This window comes from Engraulis encrasicolus, chromosome 24 (assembly GCF_034702125.1).
Source record: "Engraulis encrasicolus isolate BLACKSEA-1 chromosome 24, IST_EnEncr_1.0, whole genome shotgun sequence".
Taxonomy (NCBI): domain Eukaryota; kingdom Metazoa; phylum Chordata; class Actinopteri; order Clupeiformes; family Engraulidae; genus Engraulis; species Engraulis encrasicolus.
In genome coordinates this window covers 160,001-180,000 of record NC_085880.1, presented here as the reverse complement: position 1 = coordinate 180,000, position 20,000 = coordinate 160,001, and the positions used below count along the sequence as shown (strand labels likewise).

The 20,000-nt window shown below is 48.3% G+C and overlaps 1 protein-coding gene across 2 annotated transcripts in view; it reads right to left on the bottom strand.

Moving 5' to 3' along the window:
* Window positions 1-3,126: 3,126 nt before the first annotated feature.
* fam53b (family with sequence similarity 53 member B) overlaps window positions 3,127-20,000 on the bottom strand; it is a 31,061-nt gene continuing 14,187 nt past the window's right edge. Inside the window, exons 4-5 of one of the 2 annotated variants that reach the window (XM_063191824.1) lie at window positions 12,769-13,748; window positions 3,127-4,929 (exon numbers count right to left, since the gene is read on the bottom strand). In XM_063191824.1, the coding sequence (XP_063047894.1) occupies window positions 4,516-4,929; window positions 12,769-13,748 (1,394 nt within the window). In that variant the 3' untranslated portion in view covers window positions 3,127-4,515. The remainder of the gene's footprint in view (window positions 4,930-12,768; window positions 13,749-20,000) is intronic. The other variant, XM_063191826.1, reaches the window with a different exon arrangement.

Here is a 20,000-nt window from a genome sequence, read left to right as displayed (position 1 = left end):
ATTGCCGTAGAAACTACAGCCGCCACATCAGTTACGACGAGTAAAAAACCCACAAGCACTTGCAGCCCACAAGACTCAGTGACAGGGGCGTAGCAGCATTTTGTGGGCCCTATGTACAATCAGCTCCAATAGACCGGGACCCCACCCCCCCAACCCTAACCCCCCCCCCCATATATCTACATGAATCAGACACTGCGTGGGCCGCTTCCTATATACTTGGGGCCCTGGTGACTCAGTCACATTTTACCCCCCATGTACAACACCCCTGCTCAGTGATCTTAAAACTTTGAAAGGCATGCGCAAGACATACACACGCGTGCGTGCACAGACACACACACACACACACACACACACACACACACACACACACACACACACACACACACACACACACACACACACACACACACACACACACACACACACACACACACACACACACACACACACACACACACACACACGTGCCCAGGCATGCACTATCACTCCCCCTCAAAACCCACTAACATACTGTACATGCACTGTACAGACATGCTGTGCTGTGCCTATATATCACACTCACACGCACAAACAGGCACACTGCACACAGACTGTGGCACATATACTGCACACACACACACACACGCATGTGCGCAAGCACACACACACACGCACATGCACACGTACACGCACACGCACACACACAAACAAACACACACACACACACACACACACACAAACACACACACACTACATGATGTCTAGTTTTTAGAGTGAGTGAGACCACCGTGTAGGGGCACAGGTTGTTCTGTCAGCCTGGATTACATGTTACCACAACCACACCACATCACATCAGATCTGGCAAATGGGAGATCTCTCTCATCATCTGACTATGTGGGGTTTCCTCCGAGTGCGAGTGTGTGTGTGTATATACTGTATGTGTGTGTGTGTGTGTGTCTGTGCAGGGCCGCTGACAGCTTTGGTGGGGGCCCAGGGCAAAGTCGTCTACAAGGGCACCCCAACCCAATACATGCGATATACCTGTTATGAGGAACCCCATATCATGGGCCCCCTCTCTCCCTTGGCCCAGGACAACTGTCCTCTTTGTCCCCCCCGGCCCCCGTAGACACCCCTCTGTGTGTGTGTGTGTGTGTGTGTGTGTGTGTGTGTGTGTGTGTGTGTGTGTGTGTGTGTGTGTGTGTGTGTGTGTGTGTGTGTGTGTGTGTGTGTGTGTGTGTGTGTGTCTGTGTGTGTGGCAGAGAAAGAGTTAGAGAGAGCTTATGCTGCTCACCGCCATCCCTATCATTACCAGCAACTTGGCGGAAAATAACAGGAAACACTATTTACATCCAGCAAAACTACTGGTGGGGGGGGGATTACAATGCTGGCGACATCCCATCCTGTGAACTCTTGATGGCTGTAGCTTTAAATCATATGCTAAAATAATTCCTCCATTCTTTTTTGGCGGGGGTTAAAAATGTCTCGCTGGAGAAGAGCCAAGCAAAGCTAGTCACAGTGAGAGAGATATTGACTTTGGCCCGCAACACCATCGCCAGAGAGATCACGGTCCCAAGCAAGACTACAGAACATGGACACACACACACAAACACACACAAGCGCACACACAAACACACACACTGTAGACACACACACACACACACTGTAGACACACACAGGAAATACTATGCACGTAGAGACACACACCGCACTATCTTAATCTGAACAGCCTACAGGTGATTCTCTCTCTCTCTCACACATGCACGCACGCACACACACACACCCACAGCTGTTTTCCGGTTGATCGGAATAACGATTACAAAACATGCAATGCCTTCAAGTGCTTCTAAAGAGTTCTAAGCCGATTATGTTGTCATTTGAAAGGGTAACTTCACACATTTCACTGCCGATTGCATTTCTCTGTCATGCTTTTTTACTTGCGAGAGGCAGCTTTCTCGTTCAATGCCCCAGAGAGATAGAATGCCTTCCCATCAACATGTGAACCACATTGGACTGCGGTATTACTATGTCATTCATTTTACTTCAAATTACTCTTATCGTATCTCCACTTCTACTTCTACATTGGTTTACGGACTACAGTATCAGGAAGAGCTGGAGGAGAGGATCCATTATTACCATAGTAATGACTGTTGGTACGCCAAACCAGTGTTTCCCAACCTTTTTTTAGGCGAGGCACCCTTTCAATTCATGAAAAATGTCAAGGCACCCCAAACCAACAAGCCGTAACATGGCATCACATCCAATATCACACAAGCTTAGAAAAGTAACACATTTGGAGATATCACACAACCTACGTTCGAAGTTGCAACTTACTGGGGTGACCTAAATTTACTTTATTGTGCGTAAATGGCAGATGAAAGATTCCAGTGACTAAGCATTCATTTAGACAAATATGTATTATATTACATAGTTGGCTTATCGGCCACGTTTCCGCAGCACCCGACCCCGGCACCCTGGTTTAGCTAAACTGCAGCACCATCTTATCAGTCCCTACCACCCACACAACACCAGACATCATGCGAATGCAACCAAACATCATGTATCATACCAACGGAGCCAAGCGTCATGCACCATGCCAATGCACAAACAACCCTTAGGATCAAGAACACAAGACAAGGCTGCAAGGATGGACACACGCGCACATACACGCACGCACACACACACACACATTTAATCTGCTCTTCACATGCACCCACACCCACATACCGTCACACACACACACACACACACACACACACACACACACACACACACACACACACACACACACACACACACACACACACACACACACACACACACACACACACACACACACACACACACACACACACACGCACACACACACGTATTGGCAGACAGGCAAACACACCTCATGGTTTGAGGCTGCACCATGGGAGTTGCATGCCAGCCAGCTTGCTATCTGATAAAGTTGAGATAGGCATGAGGCTGCTGCATTTGGTCAACTATTATGTAAGATTCTGGGAAGGTGTGCGTGTGCATGTGTGTGTGTGTGTTTGTGTGTGTGTGTGTGGCATTGAGGAGTGGCCTGATTGGGCAGCGTTTACGGCTCCAGGAAAGAGGGTCAGAAATGCAGTACAAAGTCAATAAAGAGAAGTGAAGATCACCTTTTTCGGCCTTTATTTACCATCTAACTCCCTGAAAGAGGGAGAGGACAACAGAGTCTCTGCTTCGTAGCTTAGTTTGCTGACGCAAACATCAGAAGGATTACAAAAAGAGTCAGAATTAGAAAAATATACGTTGCTATTACAAGGCACTTCAACGCTGATTCAGTGTTCATTTGTTGTGAGGTGTGGTTTTTTTTGCACGTTTTGTTTGTTTTTGTCTGCGATTTAAGAACACATAAACAAATTAAACCCGTCAGCAAACGGACATCAAGTCAGAAGGTTTTTGTTGAGAAGAGTGCCTGCTTCCTCTGTTGCTAAAACTCATGCTGGAAGCCATCTTGGATTTCAGCCGTTAATCTGATGAATGTAGCTGATTCGTATAAAGTATTAAGACAAGAAGAGGGACACCAATATCATTTCCCATTCAGTGACCGATCACCTACAGGCTGCATTTACATGTAGGCTGTATGATATACGTCTACAGATTTCAAGCTTTTCCTTTCTTTTCAGTTCAAATAACACAAGGTAAAGCAGTGAATCACTAGGCTAAGTGTCGGCCATCTTGCTAACTTCCTGTCTACCTGGTAGGCATACTGCTCCAAAAGATAGGTGCATATTCCACTGAACTGAGAAAATGTCTACAGTCCGGGAACAAGAGAGAGGCAGAGACGGCCCTGTTCAACATTCCCTAGCAGTACGCTTCAGTTTTGTAGGGCTACTTACACATAAGACAAAAAAGCAGACAGACATCATCGATTCATTGCTGTGGACTTACAAACTAAAAAAAAGAGACCACACACGCTCGACTCAATTAGATGTAGACACTATCCAAAAGAAGGATTGATTAACAAATTCTCATTCAAGGTCTTTTTTTTCACTTGGCATAAAAAAGAGAATGCCATCTAAGAAAGAACCTTTGCTAAAAAGAAAAAAAACTATTAACCCATGATTTCAGTCCACAGTCCACAAAGTTCAGTTCGGTTCAGTCCACAAAGAGTCTCTCTCCTTCACCATGTTGCAAAAAACCCTGAATCCATGGGAAAACCTGAAAAATATGTATGTGCATACACCTGCTGGACTGATCAAAAAACATGTAGAGTTTGCTGTGAAGGAGAGGCTTTTTCGTTCTGCCTTTTCCATCATTCATCTTCCATATAGGCAAACAATCTTTAAAAAAAGCTAAGCACAAAAATTCCCAGGACAGTTGAAGAAATAGATAAAGCCCATTCCGGCAAAACATTCCAACAAAACATTCCAGGCCAGCATTCACACGTTCCAAAAGTCCTCCATCCAAAAAAACCAAAAGCGGTTCCAACTTGCTGTGTCCATCTTGCATCCTTCATCCCATTCTTTATACCAACCCAACACTTTCAATTCCTTTCAATTCCATTCAGTTCCTTTCGATCTGCTCAATGTCCAATTCTCCATCTAAGTCACATGCTGCCTCCTCATCCGCTCTGTGGCTACCCTTCTTCCAGAACATTCCATGCTCCTCTTCGTCCTCATCCTCCTCCTCCTCCTCGCCGCGGTTAGGGGTATCGCACCTCGACCCAACGCTGCATGCCGAGTCGGTGTCCAGATCCTCCTCTTGCTCTTCCTCCTCCTCGTAAGACGAGTCGTCCTCCCCGTCGCCGCCATCTTTCCTCAGGGAGGATCTCTGCCGTGATCCCGCCCCTGGGCCTGACGGACAGGTGCGTGCGGTGTCCGATTGGCTGGGAATGATGGAAGTGGGAGGGTCGAAGGGTGAGTGGCAGGTCTCGAAGAAGGAGAAGCCTGGGCAGCTCAGACTGTGGAAGTGCTGTTTCTGTGGAGACAAGACACAGATAAAATACAAAGGGCCATTAGTGATATGTTAGATGAGATGCGGTCATACAGGGAATTCAGCAGATACAGCAATAACAGTACAAGATCACAACATTGCACAATCTAAATGCTGTACTCAAGTATTCCAGTATTGTGACCCCATAGTGATAATATCACCATATGACATGACATTACATTTAGCTGACACTTTTGTCAAATACGACATACAATTGTTTTCAGTACAGTGTATTGATTACAGTCCCCGGAGCAGTGTGAGGTTAGGTGCCTTGCTCAAGAGCACCTCAGCCTTAGCCATGGAGTGAGATATGGAGTGGAAGGGTGGGATTCCAAACAGCAACCCTCTGATCCAAACCACATCTCCTTAACCACTAGGCCACGGATGCCCAAAAATAACTAGTTAACCATTTACTTTAATTTCCCCCCTGGGATAAATAAAGTAACTCTACTCTTACTCTACTCTACTCTACTCTACTTGTGAAATGACTGTTGAGAGCACAGACAGGAAGAATACTGTACATGGCAGATTTTTTACATTCCACTTTGTCGACATTTGTCTATACTACAAAGTCCATACAGTGCAGAAAAATAGGCCATTGCTAATCTAGTGATCAAGTGCTATCTAGTCTTTGCTAGCTGCTGCAATTGGTCCTGCAATAGGCTTGCAATGAGAGGGAATCTGGTGAGTTGAACTACGTAAAGCATGAAGCCTGACCAGGGTCTGATGGGACCTAATGGAACTAGCAAGAGCACATGATGATGTCACATGCCTCCAAATGGTCCCTCTGAGCCAGTGAGAGCTGTAAGTGTAGTGCACAGCACCACGCACACACACGTGAAACAGCATTGTGGGTTTATACCCTACCTACCCACACACTTCCTGAGGCTGTAGCAGTGAAGACCATTGCTCCACTTTGAAAGCGCGTGTGTGTGTGTGTGTGTGTGTGTGTGTGTGTGTGTGTGTGTGTGTGTGTGTGTGTGTGTGTGTGTGTGTGTGTGTGTGTGTGTGTGTGTGTGTGTGTGTGTGTGTGTTTGAGAAAGAGAGAGACATCAAGTGAGTGTGAGACAGAGAGAGAGAGAGAGAGAGACAGAGAGAGAGAGATATGTTGTGTATGAAAACATGTGTATGAAAACGTGTGTGTGTGTGTGTGTGTGTGTGTGTGTGTGTGTGTGTGTGTGTGTGTGTGTGTGTGTGTGTGAGAGAGACAGAGTGTGTGAGAGACATGACCTCGCTGAGTATGTGTTTATAGGTGAAAATATGCTTTGCAGCACCACTGCCTGTGCTGTGCTGTGCTGTGCTGTGCTGTGCTGTGCTGTGCTGTGCTGTGCTGTGCTGTGCTGTGCTGTGCTGTGCTGTGCTGTGCTGTGCGCATGGCGTACTGGTGGAGGTACTGCATGTGCTGGACGTGTGGGCGTCTGCTCTGTGTGCAGAAGCAACGCTGTGCCTGCCTGGCCCAACCACAGTGGAGTGAATCATGACAGCTTTCATGTGCAAACTGCAGACAGACACACACACACCCCTTATCCGACGGAACAGATGTGTGTGTGTGGGTGTGAGAGAGAGAGAGAGAGAGAGAGAGAGAGAGAAGAGAGAACATGAGTGAGAGAGCAAGGGGATGTAATGGGGGGTTGGTCAGTCCAAGAGAGAGAGAGGAAGTTATTCCAGATTGGATAACATTCCACCCTAAGAGGGCTGGACTCTCCATTTGGAAATCCCCAGTATGTTCTGGATCCCCCCCCCCCCAACACACACACACACACACCAACTCTCCCCCATCACCACTCCCCCATCCGCCGCATGCACACCCCCACCCCCACCCCACACTCCCCATCCCCAGCCCCATCCCCATCAATTAGTGATGTTCAGCTATGATCACCATGTGTTCCATTCCTGGAATGAAGTATATGGTGTAAGTACATGCCTGTGACTGAGTGCTTGCTTTGGTGCGCGCGTGCGTGTGTGTGTGTGTGTGTGTGTGTGTGTGTGTGTGTGTGTGTGTGTGTGTGTGTGTGTGTGTGTACGTGCGTGTACATGTGTGTGCGTGTGTGTGTACATGTGTGTGTGTGTGTGTGTGTGTGTGTGTGTGTGTGTGTGTGTGTGCATTTGTGTGTGTGTGTGTGTGTGTACGTAAGTGTACATGTGTGTGTGTGTGTGTGTACGTGCGTGTACATGTGTGTGCGTGTGTGTGTACGTGTGTGTGTGTGTACGTGCGTGTACATGTGTATGCGTGTGCGTGTGTGTGTGTGCCTGTGTGTGTTTAATAGGTTTATGACCTTGAGCCATCGCCAGTGAGCCCATATTAATAGCCTAGCAAGAGAGAGCAGAGCAGAGGGTGCCAGTGATCTGCCAGCTCGTCAGATTTATGGGCAAATAAATACTGACTTTACCCTGCAATTTCATACTCTCTGTCAGACAAGCACAAACACAAAACACACACACCCACATACCCACACACACACACACGTGTGCAGGAGTCGCCTGCGCACGCGCACACACACAGAGAGCGATGTACAAGTTATGGGGGAATGCTGCAGCTCAACAGCTGATGAGCAGTCCTAAAGAACGCCAACATCCCAAGAATTCCGGAATGGGGAATCCGTGAACATCTCAGAAATCCGGCTTGCTCTGACACAAACTTTCCCACTCTCTCTGCCCTAGCCCTCAAAACACACACTCTTTCTCTCTCACATGCACACACGTACGCACACACGTACACGCACATCTGATGACATACGCACACGCACACGCACGCACGCGCACAGGCACACACACACACCCTTGCTCCTGCCATGACATGAATTAAGTGATGAAACTCCAAACATTAGATCCTGTAAAAGATACTCCCACTGTCAATCACCAAGCTCAGACTGCTCCCATCTACAGCATACGCGTATCAAATTCAATCTCCCTATCATATAGCACCTCAAACAGAGTGGAACACATACAAACACACAAACATACAGTATATACATGCATGCATGAACGTGCACACATGGAAACACACACACACACGGCACACGCACCACACACACAGTCTCTCTCTCTCTCTCTAAAACCAAGGACAGCACAGGAGGAAAGCCCACTATCTATCACTCCTCATTCCTGCCCTCCTCTGCTCCCCTAGTATGTCTCCATGCCTGCTCTTCACTCGCCACAGTTTCTGTTCTGACTGGGCAGACTCAAGTTTCCATATCCCTCCCTTCTTCCTTTCTTTCTTTCTTTCTGTGGCTGTATTGTGTGCACAAGTGTGTGTGATTTCTCTGCCTGCAGTGTGTGTGTGAGTGTGTGAGTGCGATTTCTATGCCTGCAGTGTGTGTGTGTGTGTGTATGTGTGTGTGTATATGTGTGTGTGTGTGTGTGTGTGTGTGTGTGTGTGTGTGTGTGTGTGTGTGTGTGTGTGTGTGTGTGTGTGTGTGTGTGTGTGTGTGTGTGTGTGTGTGTGTGTGTGTGTGTGTGTGTGTGTGTGTGTGTGTGATTTCTATGCCTGCAGTGTGTGTGTGTGTGTGTGTGCGTCAGCATGTGTGGCTGCACTGTGTCAACACAATCCTCTCCCAGGCCTTTCAGTCCACCTCTGTTCCTCTCTGCCAGCTGTCTGTGGATTCTTTCCCTCCCTTCAACACTGCACTATCTATCTATCTTTCTCTCCACATCTCTCTCTCTCTCTATCTTTCTCTCCACATCTCTCTCTCTCTCTCTCTCTATCTTTCTCTCCACATCTCTCTCTCTCTCTCTCTCTCTCTATCTTTCTCTCCACATCTCTCTCTCTATCTTTCTCTCCACATCTCTCTCTCTATCTTTCTCTCCACATCTCTCTCTCTATCTTTCTCTCCACATCTCTCTCTCTCTCTCTCTATCTATCTTTCTCTCCACATCTCTCTCTCTCTCTCTCTCTCTCTTTCTCTCCACATCTCTCTCTCTATCTTTCTCTCCACATCTCTCTCTCTCTCTCTCTCTATCTTTCTCTCCACATCTCTCTCTCTCTCTCTCTCTATCTTTCTCTCCACATCTCTCTCTCTCTCTCTCTCTCTATCTTTCTCTCCACATCTCTCTCTCTCTCTCTCTATCTTTCTCTCCACATCTCTCTCTCTCTCTCTCTATCTTTCTCTCCACATCTCTCTCTCTCTCTCTCTATCTTTCTCTCCACATCTCTCTCTCTCTCTCTATCTTTCTCTCCACATCTCTCTCTCTCTCTCTCTCTCTCCACATCTCTCTCTCTCTCTCTCTCTCTCTCTCTCTCTCTCTCTCTCTCTCTCTCTATCTTTCTCTCCACATCTCTCTCTCTCTCTCTCTCTATCTTTCTCTCCACATCTCTCTCTCTCTCTCTCTCTCTCTCTCTCTCTCTCTCTCTCCACATCTCTCTCTCTCTCTATCTTTCTCTCCACATCTCTCTCTCTCTCTCTCTCTCTCTCTCTCTCTCTCTCTCTCTCTCTCTCTCTCTCTCTCTCTCTCTCTCTCTCTCTCTCTCTCTCTCTCTCTCTCTCTCTCTCTCTCTCTGGTAAGGCGGCAAGTTGGAGTTTCTGTGGAGATTCCACAGAAAAAGCCATGGCCTGAAGATAGAGTCAGGCTGAGCGTTGCTTGTGTGTGTGCATGCTGGTAAAGATTGCCGTGTGAGAAAGAGAGAGAGCAAGAGAGAGGTATCCAAGCATGACCTCGCACAGGCACACACAGAGAGAGAGAGAGAGAGAGAGAGAGAGAGAGAGAGAGAGAGAGAGAGAGAGCGAAAGAGAAAAGAGAGAGAGAGAGAGAGAGAGAGAGAGAGAGAGAGAGAGAGAGAGAGAGAGAGAGAGAGAGGTTGGAGTTCTGAAAACATACATTTGTAGAGAGCAACCAAGCACGTCTGAAAACATGCTGACCAAGCTTTTTTGCTCCTGCGTGTATGTGTGTGTGTGAGAGAGAGAGCGTGCGAGCGAGGGAGAGAGAGAGAGACACGCACTTTTCTCAGTCACAGGACACAACTTCAAAGAGTGGCGAGCAGACATATGCCCAGCCTGTGGGGGCCAAGCAGGAACACAAAGTCACGCATTAGCACAAAGTACAGGCAGCATACGGGCGGGCAGAGTGAATGGAAGAAAAGAAAGAACGAAAATGAAAGCTATCAGAGGCCGAAAGAAGGAATGGGGAAAAAGAGAAGATTGAAAACAGCATACGTGATTTTCCAGATAGTCTAGTGACACAAGATGTCAGAACCTTAACCCCCCAGGTCGTCCTGCATCACTCATGAACCCAGAGGCTATGGACTCAAAGTCATCTACGCACACACGCATGTGTGTGTGTTTCCTCATACAGATAGATACAGAACTGTGATGAGTTGCACTGAATCACTGTCTGTTTCCTTGACTGAATGTGACAGTGCTGTGAATGTGCTGTGTTTTTGTTTGAGTGTGTGTGCGTGTGTGTGTGTGTTAGTTCGAGTGATAGCCAGGAGTCTGTGACTATGTATCTCTCTGTGTCTATTGTCTGTGAGTAACTTGTTTCGGTATCTGTGTGATTTGGAGTTGCTTGTTATGTAAGTGTGAGTGTGTGTGTGGTCGAGGTGTGCATGTATAAAGGGCGACTGCTGTTCTCTGTAGTGGTGTGTCATCTTGGCAGCCTTCAGAGCTGCTGTGTGTGCTGTGAGTGTGATAATGTGTATGTGTATTAGGGCTGCACAATATATCGAAAATGTATTGAAATCGCGATATCAAGAGTGGCGATATGCATATGCGTAGTTATCGCGAACAATTAAAACCTTTCTGTGCAGTCCAATCACTAGCTGAATGTCAACAAATGAGTAAGAAGCCGCCATGACCAAAGCCACGCCCCCCCACACAGACCGACAAATTAGTGACAAGAAAAACATTCGACTATATTTCTAAATATCGTTTAAATATCGTTATCGAGGTATCGTTTTTTTTCTGATATCGTGCAGCCCTAATGTGTATGTGAATATTTGTAAGCACTTTGAGTCAACTGTTAATAATTTGGTGTATAAATACATTTGATTGATTCATTGGTTGACTGATTCATCCCAGAATGTGAATATCCACAGCTTTTGGGAACCAAACTCCTCTGACCGCCCAGCGAAAGAGTCAGTTTTGTGTGTGACTGTGTGTGCTACGTATGTGTGTGTGCGTGTGTAGCTGCATGTGTGAGTGTGTGAGTCTGTTCTCTGACTCTCACCTGTGCCATCTTGGCCAGGTCTAGTGAGGGCCTGGCCTCCTCTGTGTGTGTACGTGTGTGTGTGTGTGTACATGTGTGTGTGTGTGTACACGTATGTGCACACACACGCGCGCGCGTCTGTTCTCTGACTCTCACCTGTGTCATCTTGGTCAGGTCTAGTCAGGGTCTGGACTCCTGCGTGTGTAAGTGTGTGTGTGTGTGTGTGTGTGTGTGTGTGTGTGTGTGTGTGTGTGTGTGTGTGTGTGTGTGTGTGTGTGTGTGTGTGTGTGTGTGTGTAAGTGTGTGTGTGTGGGCTCTCACCTGTGTCATTTTGGCCAGGTCTAGTCAGGGTCTGGACTCCTGTGTGTGTGTGTGTGTGTGTGTGTGTGTGTGTGTGTGTGTGTGTGTGTGTGTGTGTGTGTGTGTGTGTGTGTGTGTGTGTGTGTGTGTGTGTGTGTGTGTAAGTGTGTAAGTGTGTAAGTGTGTGTGTGCGCTCTCACCTGTGTCATCTTGGCCAGGTCTAGTGAGGGCCTTGCCTCCTGCGTGTGTAAGTGTGTAAGTGTGTGTAAGTGTGTGTACATGTACGTGTGTGTGCGTGTGTGTGTGTGTGTGTGTGTGTGTGTGTGTGTGTGTGTGTGTGTGTGTGTGTGTGTGTGTGTGTGTGTGTGTGTGTGTGTGTGTGTGTGTGTGTGTGTGTGTGTGTACACGTATGTGCACACACACGCGCGCGTCCGTCTCTGACTCTCACCTGTGTCATCTTGGTCAGGTCTAGTCAGGGTCTGGACTCCTGTGTGTGTGTGTGTGTGTGTGTGTGTGTGTGTGTGTGTGTGTGTGTGTGTGTGTGTGTGTGTGTGTGTGTGTGTGTGTGTGTGTGTGTGTGTGTGTGTGTGTGTGTGTGTGTGTGTGTGTGTGCGAGCGTGCGTGCGTGCGTGCGCTCTCACCTGTGTCATCTTGGCCAGGTCTAGTGAGGGCCTGGCCTCCTCTGTGTGTGTACGTGTGTGTGTGTGTGTGTGTGTGTGTGTGTGTGTGTGTGTGTGTGTGTGTGTGTGTGTGTGTGTGTGTGTGTGTGTGTGTGTGTGTGTGTGTGCGCTCTCACCTGTGTCATTTTGGCCAGGTCTAGTCAGGGTCTGGACTCCTGTGTGTGTGTGTGTGTGTGTGTGTGTGTGTGTGTGTGTGTGTGTGTGTGTGTGTGTGTGTGTGTGTGTGTGTGTGTGTGTGTGTGTGTGTGTGTGTGTAAGTGTGTAAGTGTGTAAGTGTGTGTGTGCGCTCTCACCTGTGTCATCTTGGCCAGGTCTAGTGAGGGCCTTGCCTCCTGCGTGTGTAAGTGTGTGTAAGTGTGTGTAAGTGTGTGTACATGTACGTGTGTGTGCGTGTGTGTGTGCGTGTGTGTGTGCGTGTGTGTGTGTGTGTGTGTGTGTGTGTGTGTGTGTGTGTGTGTGGATGTGTGTGTGTGTTCCTGCGCTCTCACCTGTGTAATCTTGGCCAGGTCTAGTGAGGGCCTGGCCTCCTGCGTGTGCGTGCGTGCGTGCGTGCGTGCGTGCGTGCGTGCGTGTGTGTGTGTGTGTGCGCTCTCACCTGTGTCATCTTGGCCAGGTCTAGTGAGGGCCTGGCCTCCTGCGTGTGTGTGTGTGTGCGTGTGTGTGTGTGTGTGTGTGTGTGTGTGTGTATACGTGCGACTCTCACCTGTGTCATCTTGGCCAGGTCTAGTGAGGGCCTGGCCTCCTGGCTGCTACCGCTGCTACCGTTGTGCTCCTCGGGTCTCCGCCTCTTCACCCCAGCCGCCACCTTCCTCTCGCTCAGCACGCACGGCTGTGACCGGCTCCTGGGCAGGGACCCTCCGGGGCCCGCTCCCGCTCCCACTCCCACCCCTCCAGGGGCCCCCACGCCTCCGGAGCCCTCGGCACCAACGCCGCAGGGGACCCCCCCCAGAGGGAGCGCCTCAAACTCAAACGTGCCCATGCCCAGCAGCAGCGACGCCGCCGACGGAGTCATGCTGGGCTGCAGGTCGAGAGGGAGTGTGTGCGCGCGGCCGTGCGGCTGCGAGTGTGTGGCGCCGTGGTGGTGTGCGTGGTGCGGGCGCGAGGGCAGGCTGACGCTGGAGCTGCGCTGCATAGGCGGCCCGCTGTGCCAACGCCGCTTCTCCACCCAGGACCAGACCCGCGAGCCCTGGGGCCTCCAGGAGGACGAAGAGGAGGAGGAGGAGGAGGAGGAGGAGGACAGGGAGAAGGAGTTTCGGCCCCCACCTCCACTACCACCACCACAGCCTCCCCACATCAGCTCATCCGAGGAGAGCGAGCGGCACTGGCGCTTGGTGGGGGGCGCCGAGTTTGTGCTGGCGGAGGAGGCGTGTGTGTGGTGGGCATGGGCGTGCACCCCCGCGGACCCGTGGTGGGGACAGGGGACAGCTCTGCCGTGGGCCTCGTTCAGGCTGAGGTCCTGAATGAGGTTGGTGAGGGCGCTGGCAGCCGTGCGGGCGCGGCCGGGGGCTATTTGGGCCTGCTGCTGCTGCTGCTGCTGCTGCTGTTGCTGGTGGTGGTGGTTGGGGATGGGGCTGGGGCTGGGGCTGGGGGCGGGTAAGGCCTCCCACAGCCCACAGTTCCCCTGGTGGGCGCTTTCCGGCTGGACACAGCCCCCCGCCACCAGGCCCGGCCACCGGTCTCCTTCTAAAGAAAAAAAAAAAAAAACCACACACACACACACACACACACACACACACACACATAGACATGATACAAACACATACAGACAGTGACGCAGACGCAGACGCACACACACACACACGCACGCACACACACACACACACGCGCACACATACACACACCACATAAAGACAGTCATTAATATTGAGTAAATACACACGGTATGCACATGACAGATAGCTGTCTCTTCCGGGCTAACACAAAAGGACCATACACATACAAATGGAGGTGGCTAGCTGAAGCCATGGACAGAATGCTATCGGTCAGTCTGAAGGGTATGAGCTCATCTCTCTTGATTACAAGCATGATGAAACATTAACAGACAGCAGTATTCATTACCACGAGAGATTATGAGGGAGAGAGAGAGAGAGAGAGAGAGAGAGAGAGAGAGAGAGAGAGAGAGAGAGAGAGAGAGAGAGAGAGAGAGAGAGAGAGAGAGAGTGAGTGAGAGAGAGAGAGTGGGAGAGAGAGAGAGACAGGGAGAGAGACAGAGAGACAGGGACAGAGAGAGAGAGAGAGAGAGAGAGAGAGAGAGAGAGAGAGAGAGAGAGAGAGAGAGAGAGAGAGAGTGGGAGAGAGAGAGACAGGGAGAGAGACAGAGAGACAGGGACAGAGAGAGAGAGAGAGAGAGAGAGAGAGAGAGAGAGACAGGGAGAGAGACAGAGAGAGAGAGTGGGAGAGAGACAGAGAGAGTGGGAGAGAGACAGAGAGAGAGAGAGAGAGAGAGAGAGAGAAACAGGGAGAGAGACAGAGAGAGACAGAGAGAGAGAGAGAGAGAGAGAGAGAGAGAGAGAGAGAGAGAGAGAGAGAGAGAGAGAGAGACAGGGAGAGAGACAGGGAGAGAGATAGAGAGAGAGTGGGAGAGGGACAGAGAGAGAGAGAGAGAGAGAGAGAGAGAGAGAGAGAGAGAGAGTGGGAGAGAGACAGAGAGAGAGAGAGAGACAGGGAGAGAGACGGAGAGATAGAGAGACAGATAGAGAGAGATAGAGACAGAGAGAGACAGGGAGAGAGACAGGGAGACACAGAGAGAGAGAGAGATAGTGGGAGAGAGACAGAGAGATAGAGAGACAGATAGAGAGAGACAGGGGGAGAGACAGAGAGGGAGAGTGGGAGAGAGACAGACAGACAGAGAGAGAGGGTGGGAGAGAGACAGAGAGACAGAGACTGACAGGGCCAGAGAGTGATTGCGACAATGCCGTTCAGTTCAGTGTAAGTGGAGTCACTGTCCCGACTCAGAACAAGGAAACCTAAAAAGGATCCCCTTTTTGCTAGAGAGGATGTCACGATCATAGATGTGTGTAGAAGACTAGATACGTCACCCCCTTCGCCGACAATTCTATACACATCTATGGTCACGATGGCAGTAGTAGCCTACTCTCAATGCTACAGACATGTGAACAATGTCGGCCATATCAGGATAATGTGGCCAAGAACACAAACAATGGCCTGCACTCACACGCATACGCACGCACACACACACACACAAACAGCTTAACCCCTTTGCTCCTAGGCTCTCTTATATAACCTTATTGTCACCGAAATTGTAATGACCAAGTCGTAATGTGCTACTTAAGCATCTCTGTATTCAGGGTTTCTGCACATTTTGGATCACCAAATATAAGACTTTTTAAGACAAATATAAGACCTCTGATGATAAAATATAAGACCACCGCTCGGGGTGAGGCACTGCAATATTGGTAATGTTATTAGTTTGCATTGCTATAATGAAATGTAGGCCTAGTACATAATTATATATAATAAACAATATGATATGACTACTGTGCTTTTATAGTGTAGCCTAGGGTGAACACAGTGTAAGCAGTAGCAAGGTGTAACTGATCTGTAGGCCTACAGACACCATGCATGGTCAGTTAATTGACAACTGGCATTTAATTGAGTGTCTACTCAACAATTCATCATTTCTGATGGATAAATAGTTGAATGCACTTTGCTATTAGGAGAGAGGACACCTGGTGTCAAAAGGGTTAAATGTACGACTACTCTGAGTGACTGCCGTTTCTCCTCCTCCAGCTCGCTTTATCAGAGACGGGTAGCAGAAGCAAGCGTTCTACTTTGAGCTTAGCCTGTCTGTAGTTTGTTGTTCTCTAGATGGGAGCAAGAAACAGCGCACAACTTGGAAGCGATTTCCAGCATGTCCATAACAAGCATTTAGCGCGTTTACCGTTGCCCATCTGGTTACCGATTTGGACATTACGCACCTCGCCAGATCATCGCGCTCACTTCCTCATGCTGTCATCATGTTAACGCAATCATTTTGCATTTGACAGATAATAGCCTGTCACTAGAGGCGATTTTGAAAGTGTAGGCTATTGTAATGAATTATTTTCGAATACAGTCATAATGGACTTTATGAAATGAACCCTGTACTTTTAGCAAACGCTTCTACCCAAACGCAACGGCATGGCTAACATGCTTACGATAGACAACATTTAAAACTTACCCTCAACGACTAAATGATTAGGCTATGCGTCCTCCCGACACAGTTAACATCAAGCTTCATATTCCGACGTTGCTTTGGATAGCTAACTGTTTTATTTCTTGTCCTCAAGCCACATTACACTGAACTTGCGTGAAAATTCCTATATTATAAGCCACATTTTAAATTCGGGAATTTTTCTAAAGGCCAAATTCTGACAGTCAACGGGATGACAGAGACGGATCGGACGGTGCGTTCTACTCTGCTTTTCACAACAGCGCGCATGCAAAGACAGTACTGTCTAAAATCCCTCAGCACACGTTTTACAGCGTGGAAAAACAATGAAAGGAAAACAAAACAATGAAATGAGCACAATGAGTTTCTTGTTGTGGTTTTGTCGTATAAGTTCTCTGTTCGTGCACAACTTCGTGCTGGTACAGGTTGTGATTAATCGCATGATTCACTGTTCCGAGGCTGTTTTATGCGTTGCATGAACTGACGGTTTCTGAGGAAAAGACGGGGCGCACAAGCGCTACGGAGCTCGAGGGTGACAGCTCGTATTTTCAAGGAACTTGAATTCTTGGTGGCATCTAGCATACAATCTACTGGCAGGTAGCTTGATAAGAGCTCTTATCCTCTTCAAGAGGGGGTGTGGCTCGTTGGGCTAACTGACAGGGCCGTGGGTATAATTACTGAACCGACTGTGTTTTTTGATAATGTGAAAAATCCGGGATATTTCCGGGAAAAATATCAAATCGGGAAGAAATCGGGAAATTAGTCAAAATTATGGAGTTTCCCTGGAAATTAGGGATGGTTGACAGGTATGCATGCAAGTAGGCTAGACGCTGCGCCCACGGGTCTGCGGCTGGCCCCCACTGTGTGGCCAGCGGGCTGCGCTGCGCCACAAACACAGATCAGTTTCATCTACTTTTCCGCATCTTGATAAGGGACGTATGCCGGTTAAATAAGGTTTATAGCGTCAAAAAAATAGAGCTTCTTCTTACACTCAAGCTACCCAGATGAAATATAAGACCTCCTACGTAAATATAATACCACACTTCCAAAAATTGGCGAAATATAAGGCTTTATAAGACCTTAAAAACCAAATATTAATAGTAAGACTTTTTAAGACTTTTTAAGGATTGCGGAGACCCTGGTATTGTCGTAGCAATGTTGTTATGATGTAGCTGAGTGTTTTCAGCAAGGAGTGAACAGGCCCGCCAGCGGGGGCCTATCTGCACAAAGAGGCTATGACTTTTCTTCCTTGCTTACAGTAAAAAAGTAAGCTGGGCCAATAGCCGACTGTTGACTCTGTCAATCAAATCTTTGGGTGGAGTACAGAGGATGGCGTCGCGAGGCTAGTAAAAAAGGGGCCTTGAGACTGAACATCCCGGCCCTACCGTGGCCTAAAGGTAGGACACTCGTCTACTACGCGGCCGACCTGGGTTCGATTCCGACCCGGGTCCTTTGCCGACCCTTCCCCATCTCTCTCTCTCTCCCACACGTTTCATGTCTCTCTCTCAAACTGTCCTGTCACTAATAAATTCTAAGACACAAAAAACATCTAAAAAACCCCAAAACAAAACAAAAAAAGACTGAATATCCTGTAGGCGCCCAGTATGAATCATCAACATCTCTGGGGCCTCATCTAGTCTACCGAGCTGCCCATTGACTCTGCCTGTCTGAAAATATGGTCTATCCAGTCTGCCTGTCTGGAAAACGTTGCAACAGGCACTCGAGGGGGCAGCTGCGCTATCTGTGTGTTGTGGGAGGATAGGAATAGGCCGACTGCTCATTGATATTTATGGAATTTCTGTGGAGAGCGCGGGAGAGAGAAAAAAATAAGCAAACGAACAATACTGCAGGCAAAATGGCGTACGCTCTGGAAAGAATTAGGGCTGTTCCTACACCTCCAGGCAGGGAAGGGAGAGAGAGAAGAGAGAAGAGAGAGAGAGAGAGAGAGAGAGAGAGAGAGAGAGAGAGAGAGAGAGAGAGAGAGAGAGAGAGAGAGAGAGAGAGAGACTTCCTGCGTGCGACTGGGGTGAGTGGCACGCTATGACACACGACAGGTGACAGGTGACTGAGGATGTGCCAGCGTCACCCGCAGGGGCAAAATGGAGTGTGTGTGTGTAGGTGTGTGTGTGTGTAGGTGCGTGTGTGTGTGTGTGTGTGTGTGTGTGTGTATGTGTGTGTGTGTGTATGTGTGTAGGTGTGTGTGTGTGTGTATGTGTGTAGGTGCGTGTGTGCGTGTGTGTGCGTGTGTGTGCGTGTGTGTGCGTGTGTGTGTGTGCTTGTGTGTGCGTGTGCGTGTGTAGGTGTGTGTGTGTGTGTGTGTGTAGGAGGAGGAGCAGCCCCAGGATGCGACATTGGTGTAAACACTGTCCTGTTTGAGCACCCATTTAGAGTCATTGGCCCTCATTTATCAAAGCAGCGTACGACGAGAATCATACGTACGTCGTGCGTACGTTCTTTTTCTACGACCAGTTGGTATTTATCAAATCTCATCGTAAGCGCAGGAAAGATGAAATCCTACGACTGCTCTCAGACGGTGTACGCCGTTTTCAAGTTGGACTTGAGATGACTATGATCACCAACTTGAGCAGCAGTTGTAGCGCAACAACTCATTATCATAAATAGCCCATGTGGCCTATATAATTACAAAATGTTTTTACATGGTATATTTTGGCTATAAGCCAACGTCTACCTGTTTGAATTGGCGCACCCTTCCTGAGAGCGCTGCGTTAATTTGGCATAGGAACAAGAGACTTCTAATGTGTGATTTGACGTGATGTGTGAATATTTGTGCAATATAGGCCTACAGCCGCGGAATGTGCCTTCAGTCGTGGGATGAATGACCGACGTCCGTTCTTTTTAACAGCTGGGAGTTCATGCGCACATCAATCAATATCCTACAGATAGTAGCCTAATAATCTCCCGGTTGAGTTTCAACGTTTGATCGCACACAACTACTATCCGAATATAGGCTACACCACGTGTGTGTCCTATAACATTTTATAGTCGTCCACTCCATAGATGGTAAAAGGGCTATCCGGTCGAAGGACTGGAGCGCTGGAGAGAAGCAGGGCGCACATGAGCGCGAGAAGGATGTAGCGCACTGGACATGTACAACTCTCCTTCCCCAACCAATTGTTTGGGCACTGTTTGTTGGCCAGTTTCACGTAGGACCCTTTTCTTGATCTCGTTTACAAAAGATAGGCCTAATCATATTTAATTGTCATATATTTAAATAATATTCATTAAAAATATCTTCATTATGTCTACTGTAGTCAATCAAACATTTCATTGTGGGCTAACCATCATTATTTGGAAATCAATCTCTACCCCTTCCATATTGAGAACCGAAACAGTGTTGACTACTGCTGTTGATTATTTCCATGTGTTATTTTGTTGTCTACCTCGCGTAAAGCCCAATTTCAAGCTGTCAATCAACCAGAAACGTGGATGTTTTAGCCGGTTTGCGTCTCTCCATGTCGCAAACTCAGGGGTGCGGTCTCCTTCCCGCCAGTTTAGAGAAGGTGTGATTATTCTAATTACGATGGTTTTCAGACGCTGGATTTATCAACAGCCGCTCGCTCTTACCATGAGATTGGAGAGGTACACATGTTTAGTAAATCTCACGTGAGCCTCGTCGTACGACAAGATCTGCGCTCATTTCTGCGATTGTTTCTACGCAACTTTGATAAATGAGGGCCATTATGAGGAATTAAAAACAGATTGTGCGTGAGACGGAGATGAAAGGAAGCGAGGGAAGACTGCAA